Here is a 20668-nt window from a genome sequence, read left to right on the forward strand (position 1 = left end):
TCTACAGAGAGAGCGTGAGGCATCTTAGGCTACATAGCAAGACCCTGTCTGAAAACAAAGCAGAAAAACCACGTAAACAAACAAACAAACAACAAAACCAGTAATGACTACAGAAAAGAGACAGCAGACACAGCATATAGTTTTAGCAGAGAAATGGGCCTGGCCTATAAGCTGCCCTTACCTCAATGTCCAGTTACAGGAACCATCTGAAGAGAGGTGGATGGAAACAGACCCACTGTCCTAAACAGTAAGCCACACAAAAGCCTCCCCACAGCCTGGAGGTTCTCAACTCCCACGCTGTCCCTCACCTCTCAGACTTACCTTCCTTTCTCTGCACTGAGCCCCACTGTGTGCGTCATACAGGGTCCCTGTCCCTGCCCAACAAGTCTGCAGTATCCAAGGGACTGATGCCAGGCACACGTCTCCAATGGTGACCACACAGTGCCTTCCCCAATCTCCCCGCCCCATCAAGCACTGGCCTTGCCACAGCACCTCTGCCCACCTCCCAGGGCTCTGTGCCCTAGTGTCCCCTCTGCCACTGGCTCCAGATAAAACAGAGTGATACTTCACACTTGAAGTCCCCACTTCCAGGACTTGCATGTGGCCCATGCTGTGGGGTCCTGTGTGATCTACTGCCCTCATGCGTCTCAGCTGTGCTCTGTTGTGTCCTCAGGCTCATGCCCAAGTCCCCAAGGGAGAGCCCCTGGAATCCATGAGACACCCCGGGCTTCAAATCAAGTTTAATAAATAAAATAGCATTGGGCAAAGGCAGTCTCACATCACAGTGTCCTCGGTGGGGCGAGGGACGGTCGAGTCCAGCCGCACAGGCTCAAACAGCACCGCTCTGCCAACACCGGGCGGAGCTGCCTGCCCAGGGACCCCACTCCAAATTGTAAACACCAACATAAATAAAATGAGGGAGGCCGAGGACTGGATGGGCCCAGCCACCCTGCTAGGAGCCTCCAAAGAAACGAGACCCACAGGACAGGTGGGTGGCTGGGTGGTGCTTCCAGAGCTGTGCCCCAAGACGCCCCAAGGAGAGGGGCAGGAAGGGAGCAGACCGTCTGCCCTTCGAGCCTGGGATGCTGAGGCCCCACCACGGCACAGGGTGGGGAGTGCAGGCAGGAGGCAGTTGGGGTATAAAGTGCGGCTTTTCCTGAAGTGAAGACAGCCAAGGGCCGAGAAAGGGCGGCCACAGGACGAGGTATATGGCTCTGTGCCCCAAAGTCCCACACTGAGCAAAGGCTGGAGGCCACAACCCCGCTGTGGTGGGGAAAGAGCTGGCCTGTGGAGGGTGCCTGGGCAGAGGCTGCTGGTGCGGGATGAGTCCTGCCCAAGGCCCCAGGCAGCACCGCCTGGCCAGCTTCTGCTGGCTGAGGGCCGGTGGCTGGCTCCATGCCGGGACGAACCCTCTTCGAGCCCAGCTGCCAGGCTGACTCCATGGCATGGTGGCAGCCTGGGGCTGTGGCGGTGCTGGACGCTGAGGTCTGGGGTCTGTCTGTGTGGCCCTGGCCACTTCACTGAATCCCACCATGTTCTGAAGCAGAGAAGGCATCACACAGGCCTGCATGGGAAGGGGGGTCAGGAAGACTGACTCGCAGGCCTGGCAGTGTTGCCACGTCCAATCTGAGCACACGTACCCCCAGATGACCAGGGGTCAACAGGTCATCACATTGCACCTACGGGAAACCATAAGTAAATGTCAGTGGCCAAGTAACCCAGGGCTCGCCCGTCCTGAGCCACCGCCCCCCACCCCCCCATACACACACACACACACACACACACACACACAACACTGCTCTGGCTTCTGCCTGAATGCCACTTGCAGCATTATGGACCACGAACAATGAAAACTTATTGCCGAGGACAAAACTGAAGCTGTAGAGGAGGGATAAATAAGGCTGCCGCAGCCCACAACACAAAGCTGCAGCCCTGGGCACCAGCCAGTCTGCTCACGCTCCGGCCTGTGGAAGCTACCAAGAGTGGCACTCACTGTGACAAGGGCTCCGAGTGCAGTGTGGAGGTTGGGCACGCTGGGTGGCCAGTTAGGAAGGGATTCACATCCCCAATGCCAATGAGTCCAAATTCAGTGACCGACAAGGCCACCTGTGCTGGAGCCATGGGCTCTGCAGTGTCCTCGCTCAGAGCCACAGGGCTGGACACAAGGGGCAGCTCCTCGGGTAGGGCAAGGTCCACAGGCAGCCTGGGGCTAGTGCCCGGCTCTGGAGCAGCTGCAGCCGCCGGTGGGAGTTCAGCTGAGGCGGCCAGGCTAGTGGGCTGCTGGAGCGAGGGCACAGCAGGGGGTTCGTCCAGCTGCTGGAATGGACGCGGTCCTGGCTCTGAGGAAGGGAGGTCATCCGAGCCCACGCCAGGCTGGTCAAGTCCACCAGCTTCAATGTCCACATTCAGGGGCTCTGAAGGGACAGCAGTGAGGACAGCCTGAGCAGAGGCTCAGCTCCTCCCACAGCCCCACACACTCCTCTCAGATCTCACTTAGGCGAGGCCTCCTTACAAGAAGCCAGACACACCAATGGGCCCAGCCAGAGACTATGAGGTCAGGAGCAGCCATGTCCACAGCATTAGAAACAGGAATCAGAGGCCCAGGAGATAAAGCATTAGAGCTCTGATGGCAATGGTGACACTGGATGGGTCTTCAAACCCATAGGCGTAACACTGGGACAGAAATGATGCCTCCACCAAGAAGCAGGCTTCACAGGAGCAGCACGCGTCCGTATTCATGTCCCCTGTGTGAATGTACTTCTGCCCCCTCCTTCCCAGCCAACAGAGCAAACAGGGTTGGCATCTGGCCACCGCTCACTGTGGGAACTGCCGAAAGCCTTGGGGTCCCTGTCCTTACCCACAGTCCCTTCTCGTGTCGACTCACCCACAGGCACCCCTGCCTCAGAATGCAGCCGGGCATGGCCATCGGGGTCAAGCCCATCTAGGTCCTGTTCAGTATCCCTGTGGAAAGAGAGCTATGAAGAGAAGGAAGCCAGGGAAGGAGGACCTCACCAGGAGAGGCCACCCCACACCCCACCACACCCGCCCTGGCCAGGTGACTAGAATGAGCACGTACGTGGTTCCAGAGGAGACAAACTTCCTCCGGCCCAGCCGTGTCTGCTGGGCAAAGTAGTCGTAGCGCTCAGACTTCTTCCACAGGTAATAATACTCCACACACTCGCCCACGGACCGCGTGCGTACCTGTGTGAACCACAGGCATGCTTTAGGCCTCACTGCAGGCCACAAAGCAGCAGGAAAGGCTCCCTGTGGGGCCCCATGAGACCTCACCTACTGACTCTAGTCCCCACCGGTGCTCCATCAACTAACACTCAGGCCTTCTTTCCCGGACACCATGAGCACACCTCCTGCCTCCTGCACCTCACACCCATGTACAGGGAAATCTGTGTGCTTCTCCACACAGACAGAGCCTCCAGTCAGAGAGCAGCCTAAATCCAGGATGCTGGCCCATGGAGTCCGTTGCTATTGTGAACATGAACTTGGAGCCATCCTGAAGACACAGCTGAGGACATGCACTGACTACAATGGGACACTGTACTGTCAACAACCCAGAGGCACACGACAGGTATCTTTACATGGGTGTGTCCAAGGCACACATGAAGAAAGCCCACACTGCATAAGAGTGGGGTCCAGGACGAATTACAAAGGAAACAAGAAGCCATCCAAGCACCCATATCTACCTCCTCATTGACTGAGAGAGAACTCCGTGTGACCAGCTGCCTATTCCTATCATATTCCTATCGCCATTGTAACTGTATCCCCAAATCACAACCAGTAACATGTTTGTGGCCAGAGGTTTGGTCACAACAGCAAGTGAGTGACAGGGAAGTGACAGGTAGGACACAGGTGAGTGACAGGGAAGAAGTGACAGACAGGATACAGGTGAGTGACAGGGAAGTGACAAGCAGGACACAGGTGAGTGACAGGGAAGAAGTGACAGGCAGGGCACAGGTGCAGTGACAAGGAAGTAACAGGCAGGACATAGGTACAGTGACAGGGAAGTGACAGAACATAGGTGCAGTGACAGGCAGGACACAGGTGAGTGACAGGGAAGTGACTGGCAGGACAGAGATGGAAATCATCCCATAGCCATGAGCTCCTTCACTAAGGATGCCTCATACATCCACAATCCCAGAGCTGTGCCAATCTAAAACCTGGGGCATTGTTAACTTCAATGTCCTCCATAGTGTCCCTTCAACATCTACATGGGCTCTCCGACGAGATGCCCTGACTCACAGAGCCACACTTGCCCAGGACAAACACTTTGTAGAGACCCAGTCTCTGAACACCCACCCTTCCCAGAGGCCAGTCCACCTCTGAAGAGCAGGTCACAGAGAGAGGTCAGGCTCACAGGCCTTCACACCTCTCACTCCTCATAAACAAGTGCACAGTCCGTCTTCAGAGCCAACCAGGCTGTACAGAGGCCCTGATGTGCACATGCACCCCTGCTTTGACAGTTCATGGCTGAGTGCTGCGTCTGGCCAGCTGTGGGCACAGTCAGATCAAGTAACATCCCGGTGACACCCCAGGTCCAGAACTCACCCCTGCACTGCCAATCACAGATGACACCCCATGACGAACGGGTCCCCAGGTTCAAAGCTAGAAGCAGGGCTGGGCCTGCCAACTCTGACAAAGCCTGATAACCAGCAAGGACGAGGGGAAGGACAGAGAGCTGAGGCCAGCATGGAATGTCAGCCCAGAGCAGGACAAATTCCCACAGGGGACCCAGGTCTAGGAAGGGAAGAAAGGCTCAGGCAGCCCACTCCATCGTAGAGCACAGAGCCAGCAAGCTCCACTGAGGACTCAAAGGTCACAGGACCAAGTGTGGGGAAGGGAGGGGAGGGGAGGGGAGGGGCCAGCTCAGGCACAGGAGCCTGCACTCTCTGTTGATGGTAAAGGCATCTGATGACTACAGTCAATACCAGAGGAAGCCATGCATGGGTAGGGCAGGTGTGGTGGGAAGAGAGAGTGCCTCACCCACCTTGTTGGCCTGAATCAGATGAAAGTTCTTCCCATGAACACGGAAGCCATGTTCAAAGTTCCTGCACTCCTCCTCGCTCCAGGCACAGAGCCCATCTGCAAACAGAGGGGGGTTGCTTAGGCAGCTCAGGGGCAACAGAGATGGAGGGGAGCCCAGGGCTGTAGCCCACCTCTGATCACTTTTACGTTGAACCTCAGCCTGCGCAGGGCCTCCTCCACGTTGAAATTACACTTCACGAGCTCATACAGCGCCTAGGGCAGAGAGAGGCTGACCTTTCCCACCAGTCTACCAGGGCTTACACCATGGCCCCAGGGCCACAGGCTGCACCCACAGTATGGCTCCCACAGCTGCAATGGTGTTTGCACCTTGGCCATGACAGCTGTCAGGAGTAACTGCACTGTCATACCAGGAGTGACATGGAACACTGACACCACTGTCTCTCACAAGTGGGTTCAATGTGAGCTCCATCCCACTGGCCACACTGTCTGACCATCACCTGGCTGCTGCCCAGCGTGTGACCCCTACCTGCTCACTGTCCTTCACCACCTCGCCCTCTGGGATCTGGGGGCCAGCCATCTCCTGCCACCTCCGTTTCACTGCCCTGTACAGGAACTCCTCCACCTCCCGCTCTGGGAGTACACTGGGGCTCCACAGCAGCTGGTCTTCATTTTCATAGACTGTGGAGAGAGGCTGAGAGTCAGGAGCAGCAGTGGCCACCCACAGTGGGGGAGGCAGGGCAGGCACCTTGGCACCTCCTAATGGGTAGCACCAACTCCGGACATTTGCATCACCCATGGATGCAAGCTGGCTATGGGCACTCAGGGAAAAGTCAAGACACAGTGTGCAGACAACAAAGTTGGGGTGTGAAGCCAGAGCAGGTCACAGGGGATGCTGGAGGGGCTGTACTTTCTCTGTACTCCCTCTTAGGGTGTTATAAACACAAAGGACACATCAGAGATGATGCCACTGAGTGTGGCCATCTGCAGACAGAGCAGGAACAAGGGGCAAAGCAACAGAGTTGTGCCCAGAGAGCAGTGGCACCCACCTATGATGCCAGCCAGCACTCAAGGGCACTAGCTGGAGGATCAGCTCAGGGCCAGTCTCAACACAGAATGTTCTAGGCCAGCCTGAACTATAAGAGACCCTGTGTCAACAGAGGAAAATGAAACATACAAACAAGACAACGGAACACACAGACTGAAGTCTATGAATAATCAGTTGACTCTGTCATTTAAAAATTCACACAAATACAGTATAGTGAGCACATCTTTAATCCCAGCACTCAGGAGGGGGAGGCAGGTGATCTCTGGGAGTTTGAGGGCAGCCTGGTCTACAGAGAGAGTTCCAGGAGAGCCAGGGCTAGAACAGAGAAAACTTGTGCCAAAAATCAAAGCAAGTAAAACAAAAAGGAGCCACAGGCCCACACGGCCTCACTGAAAAACTCTCAGACACACTTTGTGAAACGCACTCACAGCCGCTGCCCCACTCTGAAAAAAAGCAACTTCAACACTTCCACAGACAGCGTGGAAACCCTGGTGTGAACACAAAAACAACTGTAGGCCTCGGCCCTGTGAGCACACACATGTGCAAGACGGCATGGAAGAGAAAGACACTCGTGTAAGGACACTTCTGGAGCAGGCAGAGCCTGCACGCATGGACGATGATCACCCCCTGCTGCCCACCGCAGACCTAGGCTCCCTAGACCCTCATTTACTTACACTGCAATCCATTCGTATGTATGCTTCCACTTAGAGCCTGGCTACGGGTGTGCCTAGAGCCCATAGCTGCGCATGTAGCAGGGGTTCGATACGTAGGGTCTCCCTCAAGACACAGGCTGATGTGTCTTAGGCTGGGTCACCAGCTAGGCAGCATTTATAGGAGCCAGAACCCAGAGGATGCCACCTTTTGCCACACCAGCCTGATCCGGAGCACACACTGGACACCCAACAACTCATTCTCTGCTAAGTAACTGAGGTCAGCAGCTGGTCAGAGCAGCTCTTCCTCTGCCGAGGGAGGCATCAGCCCTGAGCACTGTCTCTGAGCATGGCGTAAGTGAGAAGTCTCCATGGTCACCTGGACTGGCCCCACAAGTACAGTGAGACAAGAAAAAAGAAACGAGACGGCTCAGCAGGTAAAGGAGCCCAACAATCTAAGTCTTAGCCCTGGAACCCCCTCGGGAGAACGATCCCGCCCGCACATGTGAATGCATGCATACACATGCACACATACAAAGCGTAGACGGTGTGTGGATAAAAAACGTGAAGAAAGAAGCTAAACTGTCTCCAGCAAATGACATAAAAATACATAACAAACCTCAAAGCACCAGCCAGGCACTGCACAAATGGACAGAAGATAGAAGCCATGCTGACATCAGGAAGGCAGGCAGGCTACAAGCTGGGGACTACCAGGAATAGAAGTGACCCAGGGTTGTCACTCCTACAAACCAGGAAGTGCATGCACTGCACAGGGATAGGGCCACAGAGCAGGGTGCTAACAAGGTGGGCAGAAACCGCAATGCCTACACACTGAAGAACTCGCCATCGAACTAGGGACAATGTGACACCAACCAAGAGATGAACGTGCAACTGAGGAACACGTAAGCAGCATACACTCTGTGGGCAGTCCACAAATGCACTGTTGCACAAGCCCACCAGCTCTGGGCTCAAGGACACAGTAGGTGCTATGTTGTGTGCCTGTCTCCATGTCCCATCCTGGGTGTCCCTGAGCCTGTAGCTAAGGGGTCACACCCTGTACATCCACATCCAGGCACTCAGCCCCTACAATGTCCCTGGCCCCAGCTGCTGAGCACAGCAGGAAGTGATCTATGACAGTCCTGGCCCTGCTCAGGGCAAAAAGTCCTAACAGGAAGTGACCTTCCAGATGAAGGAACAATTTGGGAACACAAGAGCAGCAAGTATATGGCTTCCGGGGCAGGCCCACTCAGGAATGGCACTGTTGGTAGTGCAATAGAGACAGAGGGCGGTGGGGGTAGAAACCATGGCCTGGGCAAGGCTGTTACCCGAGAGCTGGGCTAATGGTGAACTCCGCCCACAGACAGAAAGCAGGACCTTTCAAAATGCCAGCTGTTCCTGGGGCCCCTGGGCAGGACCCCACTAGGTCTCCTGAAACACTTACTCTTGTCACAATGTCGGTTCAAGTGCAGGATGTTGAGGTCAGCTTGGAATTGAGGCCCTACCATGATCTCCTGCAGAGACAAAGGCAGACTCAGGGTCAGGAAGTGACCAGCAGACTCGAAGCTGGGACCCCAGGGGCACCATGGGCTTCAAGCAGAGGTTGTCACAAAGAGCTGTGGGTCTGCCTGCCAACGCCCACTTCCATACTGTGTGGATGATACAGAACACCCTGCTGCCTGGCCCTGCACACCAATGCAGGACACTGGGCCACATCATAGGCTTAGTCCATCCCCACAGCAGCAGAATCACAGCCCAGGTCCACACACACAGTAGGGCCCTCCTGTCTCTGAGATAGGCCTCAAAGCCCATGGAATCCTGCCAGCACGGGTGATGGAATAACCACGCAGCCCCACAGGCACAGGTGATGAAGAGTAACCACACAGCCCCACAGGCACAGGTGATGAAGAGTAACCACACAGCCCCACAGGCACAGGTGTTGAAGAGTAACCACACAGCCATATAGGCACAGGTGATGATGGAGTAACCACGCAGCCCCACAGGCACGGGTGATGGAGTAACCACACAGCACCACAGGCACAGGTGATGAAGAGTAACCACGCAGCCATATAGGCACAGGTGATGGAGTAACCATGCAGTCCCACAGGCACGGGTGATGAAGAGTAACCATGCAGCCCCATACCTTCTTGCACTTGTTGGCAGGAAGCGCGTCCTCTTCAGTGTCAGAGGAGGCTGAGGAGCCTGGGCCATTATCACCAGCCAGGAACCGGGCTGCAGGCAGAGAGGCAGTGAGGGGCACCCACCAGGGTGTGGCTGGCTCTTCCTAGGGCCCTGGATGGCAACTCATCTTGCAGCCCCAATCCCGCACCATGAGCACCCAGCTGCTAGAGCTGTCCTGGAGAGCACCTGACAGTCTGAAGCCACCACCCCTAAACTGCCAGGCAGAGACCCATTCCTATCTCACTCAATCCAAACCCACTCTGTGACAGCTCACAGAACCCCAACACCACTATGAGTCACCATGGCATGTCCCTGCAAAGCCCCCAAGCCCAGTCCATGTGTGTGTGCCTATGTGACACACAGCCATGACGGAGGAAGGGCCAGTGACACCTACACCCACTCTGGTTATGGAAGAGGTCCGAGGCCTCATGGGAGGTGACAGACGGGGTGAGGTCATCAGCGGAGGACTGTGTTTCTTCCTCTTCTTCCCCAGAAAGCAAGTCCTTGGCTATCTGCTCCTTTGAACAGGACAGTAAACGAAGTATGGCAACTGTTTTACCAACACCTAAAACCAACTCAAAGGGCCAGGCCTGCCGGGGTGAAGGGGACAGAGACGGTCAGCTTAAGCCACCATCTGTGTTGGACTGAGGTGTGGACTCCGCCGGCCCTCTGGGGCTCCAGCTCTGTTCCCAGACACAGTTCCCCGGATGGCATCCATCTCCCAGACCGGAACAGGTGTCAGGCCAACCCAGAGTAGTTCCCCCATCCTGGGACTGGGTCCCTGCCACTCACCTTGTCCAAGGTCATGTCCGGCAGGGCTGGAGCCGTGTCACCGCCTTCACTCTCCTGCTCAGAGATGGGGTCTGACGACTCGTACCCATACAGTGCAAGCAGCTCGTCCAGGGGCATGTCACTGCTCTGTGAAGGAGGACAGGGCCCATCAGAAGATGAAGCCTAGGGTTCTACTAACCTCCGAGGCCAGGTCCTCTCCTCACTCCTCAGCAAGTCCCCATGGGACAGTACACCAAAGCTCTCAGGAACAGAGCAGGCTCTGAGGCAGGGCCACAGCGCAAACCATGTGCCTGGGGCTGGACCACATGGAGCCCAAGGAGAGCAACTGGACACAGTCTGGTGGGTCCCCATACCTGGTCAATGAAGTCCTTGTCCAGCTCCTCCTCCGGCTTGTCAGGACACTGCGGGGCCTCAGCACACCCTTCTTGGAGGTTGTAGTTCTGCGTCAGGAGCTCAGCAAGGTTGAACTGATGGTCGGCAGAGCCCATGGATACCACTGTGGAAGAATTCAGCAGGTAGGCAGGGTGTGGGATCTGAGTGGAGATAGGTCTGGAGAGGCACCAGTGAGGTCTGCCTCACTGCATCTGGAAGGGTGTGTGGACTAGATGTGGGTAGGTCTGGAGGGCACAGAGACTGGGCAGGAACAGATGGATCTAGAAGGACATTAAGCCTAGAAGATGAAAGGCATCAGTCAGGTGACAGTGGACAGCCATGGAGGGGTCTGGCCCCACAGCCACAACCTTGGCTCCCAATATACACATGGGGCACACAGGCAACACCATGCATGTCACTGTAGGAGCACCGAGTTCTGCTATCTACTGGGCCACGGCCACATGATGTTTACGGGGGCAGAGGCCTATAACACTTCACCTTCTTGGGCCCACAGCAGGTGACCAGAAGACTATTAGACACCTTAAAGCCACCAGGCAAGCAGCCACCTCAAGGAGGGCCCTCCTTCATGGTTAGCTAAGCATTATCCCATAGTTCCAAGGATAGGGAGTGCCCTGACCATGTGAAAACCGCCAACTGACTGACAGAGGACACTGGGCCTTCCTGGACCCATGCCTGCTCAGTCTGGGACCTGCTAAGAAAGAGTTCTGCCTGTGAAGATCTGGGACAGAGGGGGTGGTACCTGCCGTGGTCTGCAAGCTGGGCTCCCGAGGACACAGGCTGTGTACAAGGCAGGAGGCCACACGAGGACTCTGCCTCTCCAGAGAGGAGGCCTGCAATGGAAGAGAAGCAAATCTCACGCAGCTCCCGAGGCTCGGGTGAGAGCCAGAGCCACTGGGTAATCTTGAGGACGCCAGGGGAAGCAGCCTGAGGACCGTCCAATCACAGCTCCAGGGTGGAGGGACCTTGAAAACACGAGGCTGGGTGACAGATACAGATGTAGAAGGATACACTTGTAACCCTCTTAACAGAAAACGCCAGAACAAACAAAGCATAGAGTGGCCACGATGAAAGCAGAGGCTGAGCAGTTCCACTGGACACCAGGGAGCCCAGGGTAAGTGGCAGCACACTGACTGTGGGCCTAGACACTCCCCAACTCCAGCAACACTGGCCAAGGCTCCAGTGTCACTGCAGCAGGCCTAAACGCCATCTTGTTCCCACACTGCAGCAGTGGACAAGCCCTAGATTAAGGAAGAGCCCCTCTCACAGCAACTAGGGTGTACACAGCACATGCTCCTAGGAAGACAGCCATGCTGACAGAGAGAATACTGGTACCAGAGAAAGGAGAGCCATGTTCCCAGCCAAGGTCCCTACCCCAGAAAATGGAGAACCTCTGAAGTGGCCTAGCCAACATCACCTGAATTGTAGAAACTGACAAGCCAACTCCAAACCGTGTACACGGAAACTCGAAGAGACCCAGAAGAGCGACAACCATCCTGGAACAGGGTGCTCCTGCTTTCAGAAATGACCAGAGCCACAGACATCTCAGCACGGTGGTGTGGGCCCACAGATAGGCACAGGCCAGAGACACAAAACTGGAACCTCAGAGACAAACTCCCTGATGGCCTGGACACACAAGTCCAATACATGTGACCAAAAAAATGCACGACAGAACTCAGACTGGTGAGGAAACACCAGCAAAGCACACATCTGGAAAGCAGTGGTGTGTGTAGAGACCGCTCGCTGAGCGGAAGTCAAAGTCATCGGGCCAGCTTGCAAGCATCAGGAGTCCTGAGCTTCCCTCAGGATGTCTTCCCTTGAAGACAGGCATATGGTGAGAAGATTCGGAGACCCTATCAGAACAGAACGCACGGTCCACAAGTGAAAAGGTGAGGGGCATCAGAGCCCAAATGCTAAGGGTCAAGTATGTGGCAAAGTCACATGACCATTCCCTCAGTCAGAAGTGGGACGACGACATCCACCTGCTGAAGACAGGTGAACCAAACAAAGCTACACCACAGAGTTACCACTCAGCCAAGAGTGAGTGAGTGAGTGATCGGGGTTCTCACGTGCACCACCTAAACAAGGCGGTACCTTGCAAGCACTACAAACCAATGGCTACAAAGACCAGAAACACCCCACATAAGTGAAGCCCAGACGTGGAAGTAGGCCTGTCCAGGCTGAGTGACTGCCCTGACAGCAGGGCTTCCTTCAGAGGTAATGGAATGCTCACAAACTGAGTTTACACACTAAAGGGAGACAGCACGGGGTGTACCTCAGCAAAAACAAAAAAGAGAAGGAAGGAAAGAAGGAAGGGAGGGAGGGAGGGGAGGGGGGAAAGGGAGGGAGAGAGGGGAGGGGGGGAAAGGGAGGGAGGGGGGGAGGGGAGGGGAGGGGAGGGGAGGGGAGGGGGAAGCAAGGAAGGAAGCAAGGAAGGGAGGAAGGGAGAAAGGAAGAAAAAAGTGAATGAATGAATATGGGCTAGAGAAATGGCTCAGTGGCTAAGAGCACTGAGTTCAACTCCCAGCACAGAGGCTCACAGACATGTAACTCTAGTTCCAGGAGATTCTGCACCCTCTTCTGGCAAACACTCATAAACAAAAATAAAGGGGTGTGTGTGTGTGTGTGTGTGTGTGTGTTGTGTATTTCAAAAGTTAAAGTTTAAAACTTAGAACACAGTAGTACTGGGTCCTCAGAGGTCAGAGATGAGGTACTCATCCACCCCAAAAGAGAAACAAGAAGCCTAAAGCCCAGAGAGGTCAAGTTCTTACTCAAGCAACACCAAGAAGAACCTCCAAAGACACGCAGCCAGGTCCCTGCACTGAGCACTGCACCATGCAGTGAGGGAGCGGTGGGGGACACAGGGCCACACCCTCCTGAAGAGGTTCCAGGAAACCCCCAAAGCTCTAGTTCAACAGTGACCACAACCCAACAGGCTTTTGAGGGTGACCTCCCCCTTGGGGGCAGAGGGCTAAACAAGCCGATGATGAGGGGGCCCACCTGGGACAGCCGCAGGGGCACTCATTCGCCCAGGTGTCGGCTGCGTTCAAACCTTGGGACATGGACATGGACCAGCCCCACAGGCTAACATCGTGAAGCCACAGGGAGGAAGCCCAGGTGCCCTCGGAATCATGCCCAGCCCTCTCTAGCTCCCTATGGGTGGCTGTGGGCTCTGCCCAGGGACTGGCTCTCTGTCCCAGCTGTCAGGAACCCTAACTTAGAGGTGAGACACCACAGGTGCATGACAAGCTAGCAATAGTCCCAAAGTCTCACTATCTCGACAGAATGGGAATAGCCTCCTGCTTCATTCAGGTCAGGGGTCAGGCATCCTCAGTAGGGTGGAGCCAAGCAAGGGTGAAAGCAGAAAGGAGCTGAGAGCCGACAGTGGGAGACACAGCCAACCTGGGGACCATGCAGCCTGCTCCTTGCCAACTGGGCCAAGTTCATCTCCAGGTGACCCTCAAGGTCCCCAAGACTGACTAAGGCATAGATACCATCAGGGTCACTGGACAACCAGGCACATCACTTTAATGCCGCTTTAAAGGGGGGTTTCCAAGGCCCTATTTCCCCATGTTGGGAAAACTCAAAGACCAGCAAAGTCCCTGAGATCTCTATGTCAGGAGGAAGCAGGGAGTCCAGCCTAAGATGATCCAGGTGACAACAGGACAAACACTTAAAGGCTGGTCCCCAAGCAAGAGGCAAGAAGGTCCCCCAGCAAGGTGTCTGAGAATAGAGGATACAAAGTAAGTTAGCATGGATACCGCCACCCTGCCTTCTTAGCTAGGAGCCTGGACACAGCACTGGTAGCACCCCCCAGGCAGGTCTCCCAGGGAGACTCCGGCACCCAGATCTAGCCAGACTGAGACTACAGAAGGAAAGGTACTCGCTCAGGAAGCCGCATCCCTCGATTCCACCTAGCATCTTTTGGAGCACAGACTCCAAGCTGTGAGGAAGCCCAAGCCACACAGAGACCTCACGAATAGGGTTGTAGCCCACACCCCAAAGGGGCAGAGGTTTCAACATTAACTCCTACAAACTGCAACCCACAAAGGACCCCAAGAATTATGAGAGGTCAGAACAAGTGAATACTGAGTTGTCAGAGAGCATTCTCAAGAGAAATGACCCACATCCACACCTAGGCAAGGGCCCCGTGCCCCTGGTGTCCCAGCCTCGCCCCTCCACCGTGGCAGCTAGGACATCCCGAGAGACGGGTTCAGCCTGTCTCCACCCACATGGAGCTAGGACATGGGACAAACAAGGGAGCTAAACCAAGGGACAGGAATGAAGAAAACGGGTGGGAGCTGGGCAGCTGGGGTCAGAGGTGGCGTCCTAGAGACCAGATGAAGTGGGACAACTGACAGGCAACTCTGTAGGAATTCCGACTACAAGAAAGAAACCCAGGGGCTGGATGGTCTCATGAGGACTGCAAAGGATAGGCACAGCGAAGAGGTGTGGCTTAGACTAAGAACGGGACAAGCCACCAGCTCAAAGAGATGGCTGAGACACACACTAACCAAGTAGCTGACACTGAGGACTTCTATGTAACCACTGCCACTTTCATGAGTTCAAAACATGGATGCAGCAAAACACCCTCTCAGTTATAGAAAGGCACCACCAGGTTCCCACTTAAGATGAGGAAACTGAGGCAGAACCCTTCCAAATCCTAGACTCCAGGAGAGCACGTAAGCACAGGCTGGGGAGTCTCCACCACCCATGCCACACAGGGCAGAGCAGCCCAAGAGCACCCACTTGGCCGCCATGCCCCAAAAGGGGTATCGGTTGATCTATCTTGTCTTCAGAAGGTCTGCTTCCCCAAAGGCCCCCTAAAGAAGGAACTAAACCCCTAAGAACCCTCTGAGTCAACCAGCCAGAGTTGTCCAACGGGGCCCCCAGATCCCGACCCTGTGGCCCACGCGCGGGCCTGTTGCTGCCCCAAGCTGCCCCACTCGCGCACTGTGCAGAGTTCCAGTACCGGAGTGGCGGATTCGCAGCGCGTCGCTGGGGGCTGGTCCCGGAGTTCAGCGGCCGCACCCCGAGGTGCAGGTCAGCTCTGGGCTGTGCGCCGCAGCCCCGCACCCGCGGGGAGGCCCGCGCTCTCGCTCCCACAGCCAGACGAACTCCACGCGCGAAACTTTCCGCTCGCAGAGAGCCGCCGACTCCGCGCCCTGCTCATCCCCAACGCGCCGGAATGCGGTCCCCGCGCCGCCGTCCCAGACGCCAGCGCCGCACACCCACCCGGTCCGCGGCGCCCTCCCGCCGCGCGGCCCCGGGTCTCGGCCCCGCACCCGGCCGCCCGCGCCTCGCGCCCCTCCCCCCCGCCCGCCCGCGCATGCGCACCATAGCCGAGATGGGGAAGGGGGGTCGTCGGGCGCCCACGGGGCTCATGCTCCGCCCGGTAATAGTGGGGAGGCTCGAGGCGCTCGGACTGGGAGAGCACGGGCCGGACCAGGTCGACCCAGGGCAGTGTGTGGGAGGGGCCGCTACCCAGCCGCTCACTCACCTCCGCCATGGCCGAGCGTGCGCGCGGGAGGCGGCGGCCGCGCGGGTCCCCGGATGCGGTGCCGCGCGCTTATTGGCGGAGGAGCTGGGAGGCGGAGTGGGGCGGGGCCGCAGGAGGCGCGTAGTAGGTGTGCTGGCGAGGAGCGGAGATCTATAGCCTGGGTCCGGTGTACCCCACGCCCGTACATCAGCCAATCAGCTGATTCCTGTGTGTCCACAGGTGAGGGAGATGGCGCAAACAGGGAACAAGCCACAGGTGAAGAACAGTCTACAAGTGAAGAGGTTCCACAGGTGAGGGGACAATCTAGCAGTGAGGGGTTTGGGTCCCGAAGTGAAATGGGTATGGTCTGGAGGTGAGGGGAAGGTCCAGAAGTGATGGGGAATGGACTAGAGGTGAGAGGGGATAGTCCAGAGATGAAGGGGAGGATGTCTTGAAATGAGGGAGAATGAGATGAAACAACTGACAGGTGAGGGATGGTCTAGGGGTGAGGGGGTGGTCCTGAGGTGAAGGACACTGGTACAGAGAGCAGGGCATGAGAGCCTCCAGAACAGGTGCACAAACCTGACTTTCGCTGTCAGGAGGGTGCAGACAGAATGGGAGAGGCAGACCGGTGGGCAGACCTAGGCTTGCAGAGGTGAAGGCCTCTGGTCTACACAAGTCACCAAATGACTCTTCCTTCCCTCTGGGGCCAGGACCAAGCTGGGAGGTGAAGGCACCACTAAGGTTCAAGCACAAAAGCTGTCTCCCACCCCTGAGGATTTGCCCAAGACAGAAAGTCTGCCCCCTGCTCGTTTGGTGGGTTCATCATTCCATGAACCTGAGTCAGTCAGTCCTAACCCAAAAAGAGAACTGTGACAAGGATCACTAGAGAAAGCCAGGCATGGTCGCCCATACTTGTAACTCCAGTGCCCAGGAGGCTGAGGCATGAGAGTTACTATCAGTTTGAGGCTAGCATGGGCTTTGGAGCGAGACCCTGCCTCAAGAAACCAAGCTACTGGGTATGGTGCCACAAGCCTTTAATCCCAGCACTCAGAAGTCAGAGGCAAACAGGTCTCTGTGAGTTGGAGGTCTATGTAGCAAGTTCTGGGACAACCTTGGCTACGTAGTAAGACCCTATATGTGTCAAGACAAACAACAATAGCAAACACACACAAATTAACCAATTACCAAAGGTTAAGCAATTGGATGAATGGATGAGCAGAAAGATTCTTCAAGGTTAGGGCTTTCTTTCCCATGGACCTGATAGTTGCAATGGGGAACTGAGGTGACCTTTCAGCCAGCTGGGAAATATGAGCATCATTAGGGGAGGTGGACACTCAGCATTTCCTCAGGTGATGCCTAGACAACATCTCTCATCCAGGCCAGAGTTCAGAAACTGTTGACAGAAGTGTGGGCTCCAGACCCAGCCTAAAAGGGAAGGTCCCGCTCAATGGTGAGACTGTGTTCTTCAGAAGTGTCAGAGGAGAGAGAACTGTAGAAGCCTCCAAGTTCCATCAACAACACTCAGTACTTGATAGTTAATGACCCACAAAACAAGGGAAGTGCCACAGAGGCCTCTCAGACTTGATTGCTGGAACTGAGTCCAGATGTAAAGACTTGGATCACTGTTGAGTTTCCCAAAATTGATAACTAGCTTATGGGTCTGTAAGAGTATAATCTTGGGCTGGAGAGATGACTCCGTGGTTAAGAGCACTGACGGCTTTTCCAGAGGTCCTGAGTTCTGGAACACAGCAACCACATGGTGGCTCACAACCATCTGTAATAAGATCCGATGCCCTCTTCTGGTGTGTCTTTAAGACAGTGATGGTGTACTCATATAAAATAAATAAATTTTTTAAAAAACTTCCTCTAACAAGACCATACCTCCTCATACTGCCAATTCCCATGGGCCAAGCATAGTCAAACCACCATACTGTAATGGAGAGATGGCTCAGTGGTTAAGTGGCTCTTGCAGAGGACTCAGATTTGGTTCCCAGCATACACATGGCGGCTTACAACCATCTGTAACTCCAGAGGCTTTGCCAGCGTGGCTCAGTCCTTTCTCCACGAAGCCCTGCCCCTTCCACCCTCTGGCCCAGTGCTGCATGAACTTTTCTTAGGGAGGAACCTACAAGCTACTGGTCACCCTAAGGGGTCCTACAGATAGAGGTGTGACTCCCCCGGAGGCAGTGAGTTCATTAGCCTTACAGAGAGTGTGCGTGACCCAAAAGCAGCTGAACCACCAAAAGGGGACTCTCAGTGTCTTAGTGTTTTACTGCTGTGAACAGACACCATGACCAAGGCAACTCTTATAAGAACAACATTTAATTGGGACTGGCTTACTGGTTCAGAGAGTCAGTCCATTAATGTCAAGACAAGAGCATGGCAGCATCCAGGGAGGCATGGTGCAGGAAGAGCTGAGAGTTCTACATCTTCATCTGAAGGCGGCTAGTGGAAGACTGACTTCCAGGCAGCTAGGATGAGGGTGGGTCTTAAACCCAAAGTGACACACCTACTCCAACAAGGCAACACCTTCTAATAGTGCCACTCCCCGGGCCAGGTATATACAAACCAACACACCCAGCATTGATGATAATATCCCCAGAGCTGTGTAGATGGGGTTCCCCTTTCAGACATCCTTCCACACTGTGAACTCCAGCGTCTCCTGAGGCCAGCGCAGATTGGTGTCACACAACTGGGAGGATGCTGTAGGAAGGAATGGCATCTCAGATGAGGGCTTAATGGCACTCATCAGCCTGCTCTGTGATGGAGCATCAACCCCAATCTGAAGGATATCTTTCAGGCAGTCATGACTGCTCCAATAAAGGCGGTAATGGCTGTTAGGCTCTGAAGAAGAACAGCATTCCACAACACCCAATGGTGACCTTGGTGTGTTTCTGCCCACGATGCCTCAAAGTCCATTATGTCATAATATGGCTTGAGTCATACTCTGAAAAAAAAAATTTTTTTTTTTTGGTTTTTCGAGACAGGGTTTCTCTGTGTAGCCCTGGCTGTCCTGGAACTCACTCTGTAGACCAGGCTGGCCTCGAACTCAGAAATCAACCTGCCTCTGCCTTCCAAGTGCTGGGATTAAAGTTATGTGCCACCAAGCCCAGCTGAAAATGTTTTAATAACAAACCAAAAGACTGCCTTGGTATGCCTGTACTGCTCTAAGAGACTAGCAGAGCCAAGGTGGAAGATGGGCACAGCCTTGCTCTTAGGAGTCAGAGGAAGGAGGGTCACTTGAGCCCAAGAGTTCAAGGACAATCTGGCAGCAGAGCAAGAGGTCTTAGTTACCTTTAAATTGCCGTGACAAAACACCATGGCCACAGCAACTTACAGAAGAAAGCATTTAAATCAGGGCTTATAGTTCAAAGGTGAGTAGCCAGCATTGCAGATAGGTGATGGGCAAGCAGGCAAGGGGCTGAAGCAGTAACTGAGAACCACAGGCCCAAGACAGACAGACAGACAGAATGCACTAAGTAGGAATGTGTGGGTGTTTGAAACCTCCAAGCTCGCCTCCTCCAACACGGCCACACCTTCTGATCCTTTCCAAACAGTTCCACCAATGGGGACCAACTGTTAAACATGAGCCTGTGGGGGTCATATTCTCATTCAAACCACCAAACAAGACACATCTCAATCTAATAATATAATAATAATAATAATAATGCCACAAATGGGTTATAAAGAACATAAATTAAACCTGGCATATTGAGCTGGGTGGTTATGGCACATGCATTTAATCCTAGCACTTCAGGAGGCAGAGGCAGTTGGATTTCTGAGTTCAAGGCCAACCTGATCTACACAGCTAGTTCTAGGACAGCCAGGCCTGCACAGAGAAACCCTGTCTCCAAAAAAAAAAAAAAAAAAAAATCAAAAACCAGGATCTTGCCCTTCGTGTTAATCCTAGCACCTGGAAGGCTGAAGTCAGGAGGATCTAGGCTCAAAAACTGCTTCCACAAGACTGGGGAGATGGTATAGTACAGTGCCTGGCACATAAGTATGAAGAGCTGAGCCTGGATCCCTGGCATCATACAGTAGCCAGATCCACATCATTGTAGCTAGCCCTGGGGATATGGAGTCATGTGGGTCTCAGAACTCACTAACAGACCAGTCTAGCTGGTGGTGCATGCTGGGTCCGGTTCAGGGTCTGTTAAAGAACCATGTTCTGCTCTTGCCGAGCATGGTGGCACACGCCTTTAATCCCAGCACTTGGGAGGCAGAGGCAGGCAGATTTCTGAGTTCGAGGCCAGCCTGGTCTACAAAGTGAGTTCCAGGACAGCCCGGGCTACACAGAGAAACCCTGTCTCGGAGGAAAAAAAAAAAAAAAAAAAAACATGCTCTGCTGCCAAGATTGTGTCTTGACATGATGCAAGGGTAAAAGGGCAAGCAGACAGCCCGCCCCCCACCTCCTCAACCTCAAATCCTTTTATAAGGTGTGACTCCCTTGAGGACTCTGTGCTCCAGACATGATCACCCTCTACATAATGTAATAGTAATCACATTAGGAGTGAATTTTGGAGCGGACACCATCATTCAAGTCACAAGAAGCAGCAATGTAATAAAGATGCCCTCCCCAAAACAAGATGGCACCTTATACTATAAGGAGCTGTGTCAAAGCTACTCTGAGAATGGATGGCAGGATAGCCATACCGTGTGCTATAACCCAGAAGCAACCCTTGTATCTATAGCATTCTCTCACTGGTACAGGGCCCAGTCACCAGCACAACATCCCGCAACTACCTGCTGTCTACCAATAGATCTTAGGGCATCAGTGCCTAGTCACTACCAGATGCAGCCTGGCTACCAGAAGCTCCATTTGGGAAACCAGCTTTCTCCCCATCCTTTTGCAGGATGTCCTGTCTAGAAAGCTGCCTTGGCTAGTTTTGGTTGGTTGGTTGGTTGGTTGACTGGTTGATTTTGGTTTTCTAAGACAGGGTTTCTTTGTGTATCCCCTGGCTGTCCTGGAATTCTCTGTGTAGACCAGGCTGGCCTTGAACTCACAGAAATCTGCCTGCCTCTGCCTCCTGAGAGCTGGGATTAAAGGCGTGTGCCACCAGTTCCCAAAGCCTTGGCTAGTTTTTATGTCATTTTGACACAAGGTAGATTTATCTGAGAAGAGAGATCCACAAT

The 20668-nt window shown here is 54.5% G+C and overlaps 1 protein-coding gene across 11 annotated transcripts; it reads right to left on the reverse strand.

Moving 5' to 3' along the window:
* Window positions 1-724: 724 nt before the first annotated feature.
* Mier2 (MIER family member 2) lies at window positions 725-17522 on the reverse strand. 11 transcript variants are annotated; one of them, XM_006514083.3, is made up of 14 exons: window positions 15554-17522; window positions 10796-10886; window positions 10017-10159; window positions 9664-9789; window positions 9266-9389; window positions 8834-8922; window positions 8135-8204; window positions 5525-5676; window positions 5169-5250; window positions 5000-5094; window positions 3077-3201; window positions 2858-2961; window positions 1994-2414; window positions 725-1679 (listed from the first exon to the last, which is right to left on the reverse strand). In XM_006514083.3, exons 1-14 carry the CDS (start codon window positions 15560-15562, stop codon window positions 1658-1660), a joined length of 1653 nt encoding a protein of 550 aa, XP_006514146.1. In that variant the 5' UTR covers window positions 15563-17522; the 3' UTR covers window positions 725-1657. The 11 variants fall into 11 exon arrangements, with proteins under 11 accessions (XP_006514146.1, NP_081698.2, NP_001303628.1 ...); NM_027422.3 differs by having other exon boundaries at window positions 2885-2961; window positions 9266-9383; window positions 15554-15608; NM_001316699.1 differs by having other exon boundaries at window positions 2885-2961; window positions 15554-15608.
* Between the last annotated feature and the right edge of the window lie 3146 nt (window positions 17523-20668).

Source organism: Mus musculus, chromosome 10, assembly GCF_000001635.26.
Source record: "Mus musculus strain C57BL/6J chromosome 10, GRCm38.p6 C57BL/6J".
Taxonomy (NCBI): Eukaryota; Metazoa; Chordata; class Mammalia; order Rodentia; family Muridae; genus Mus; species Mus musculus.

Coding starts and splice junctions, on each gene's coding strand:
- Mier2 (XM_006514081.1), bottom strand. CDS start 15,438: ATGAGCCCCGTGGGCGCCCGACGACCCCCCTTCCCCATCTCGGCTATG. Junction 10,887..15,390: donor CCTTCCCCATCTCGGCTATG/GTGCGCATGCGC, acceptor CTTCCATTGCAG/GCCTCCTCTCTGGAGAGGCA. Junction 3,202..4,999: donor ATCTGATTCAGGCCAACAAG/GTGGGTGAGGCA, acceptor TGGTTCACACAG/GTACGCACGCGGTCCGTGGG.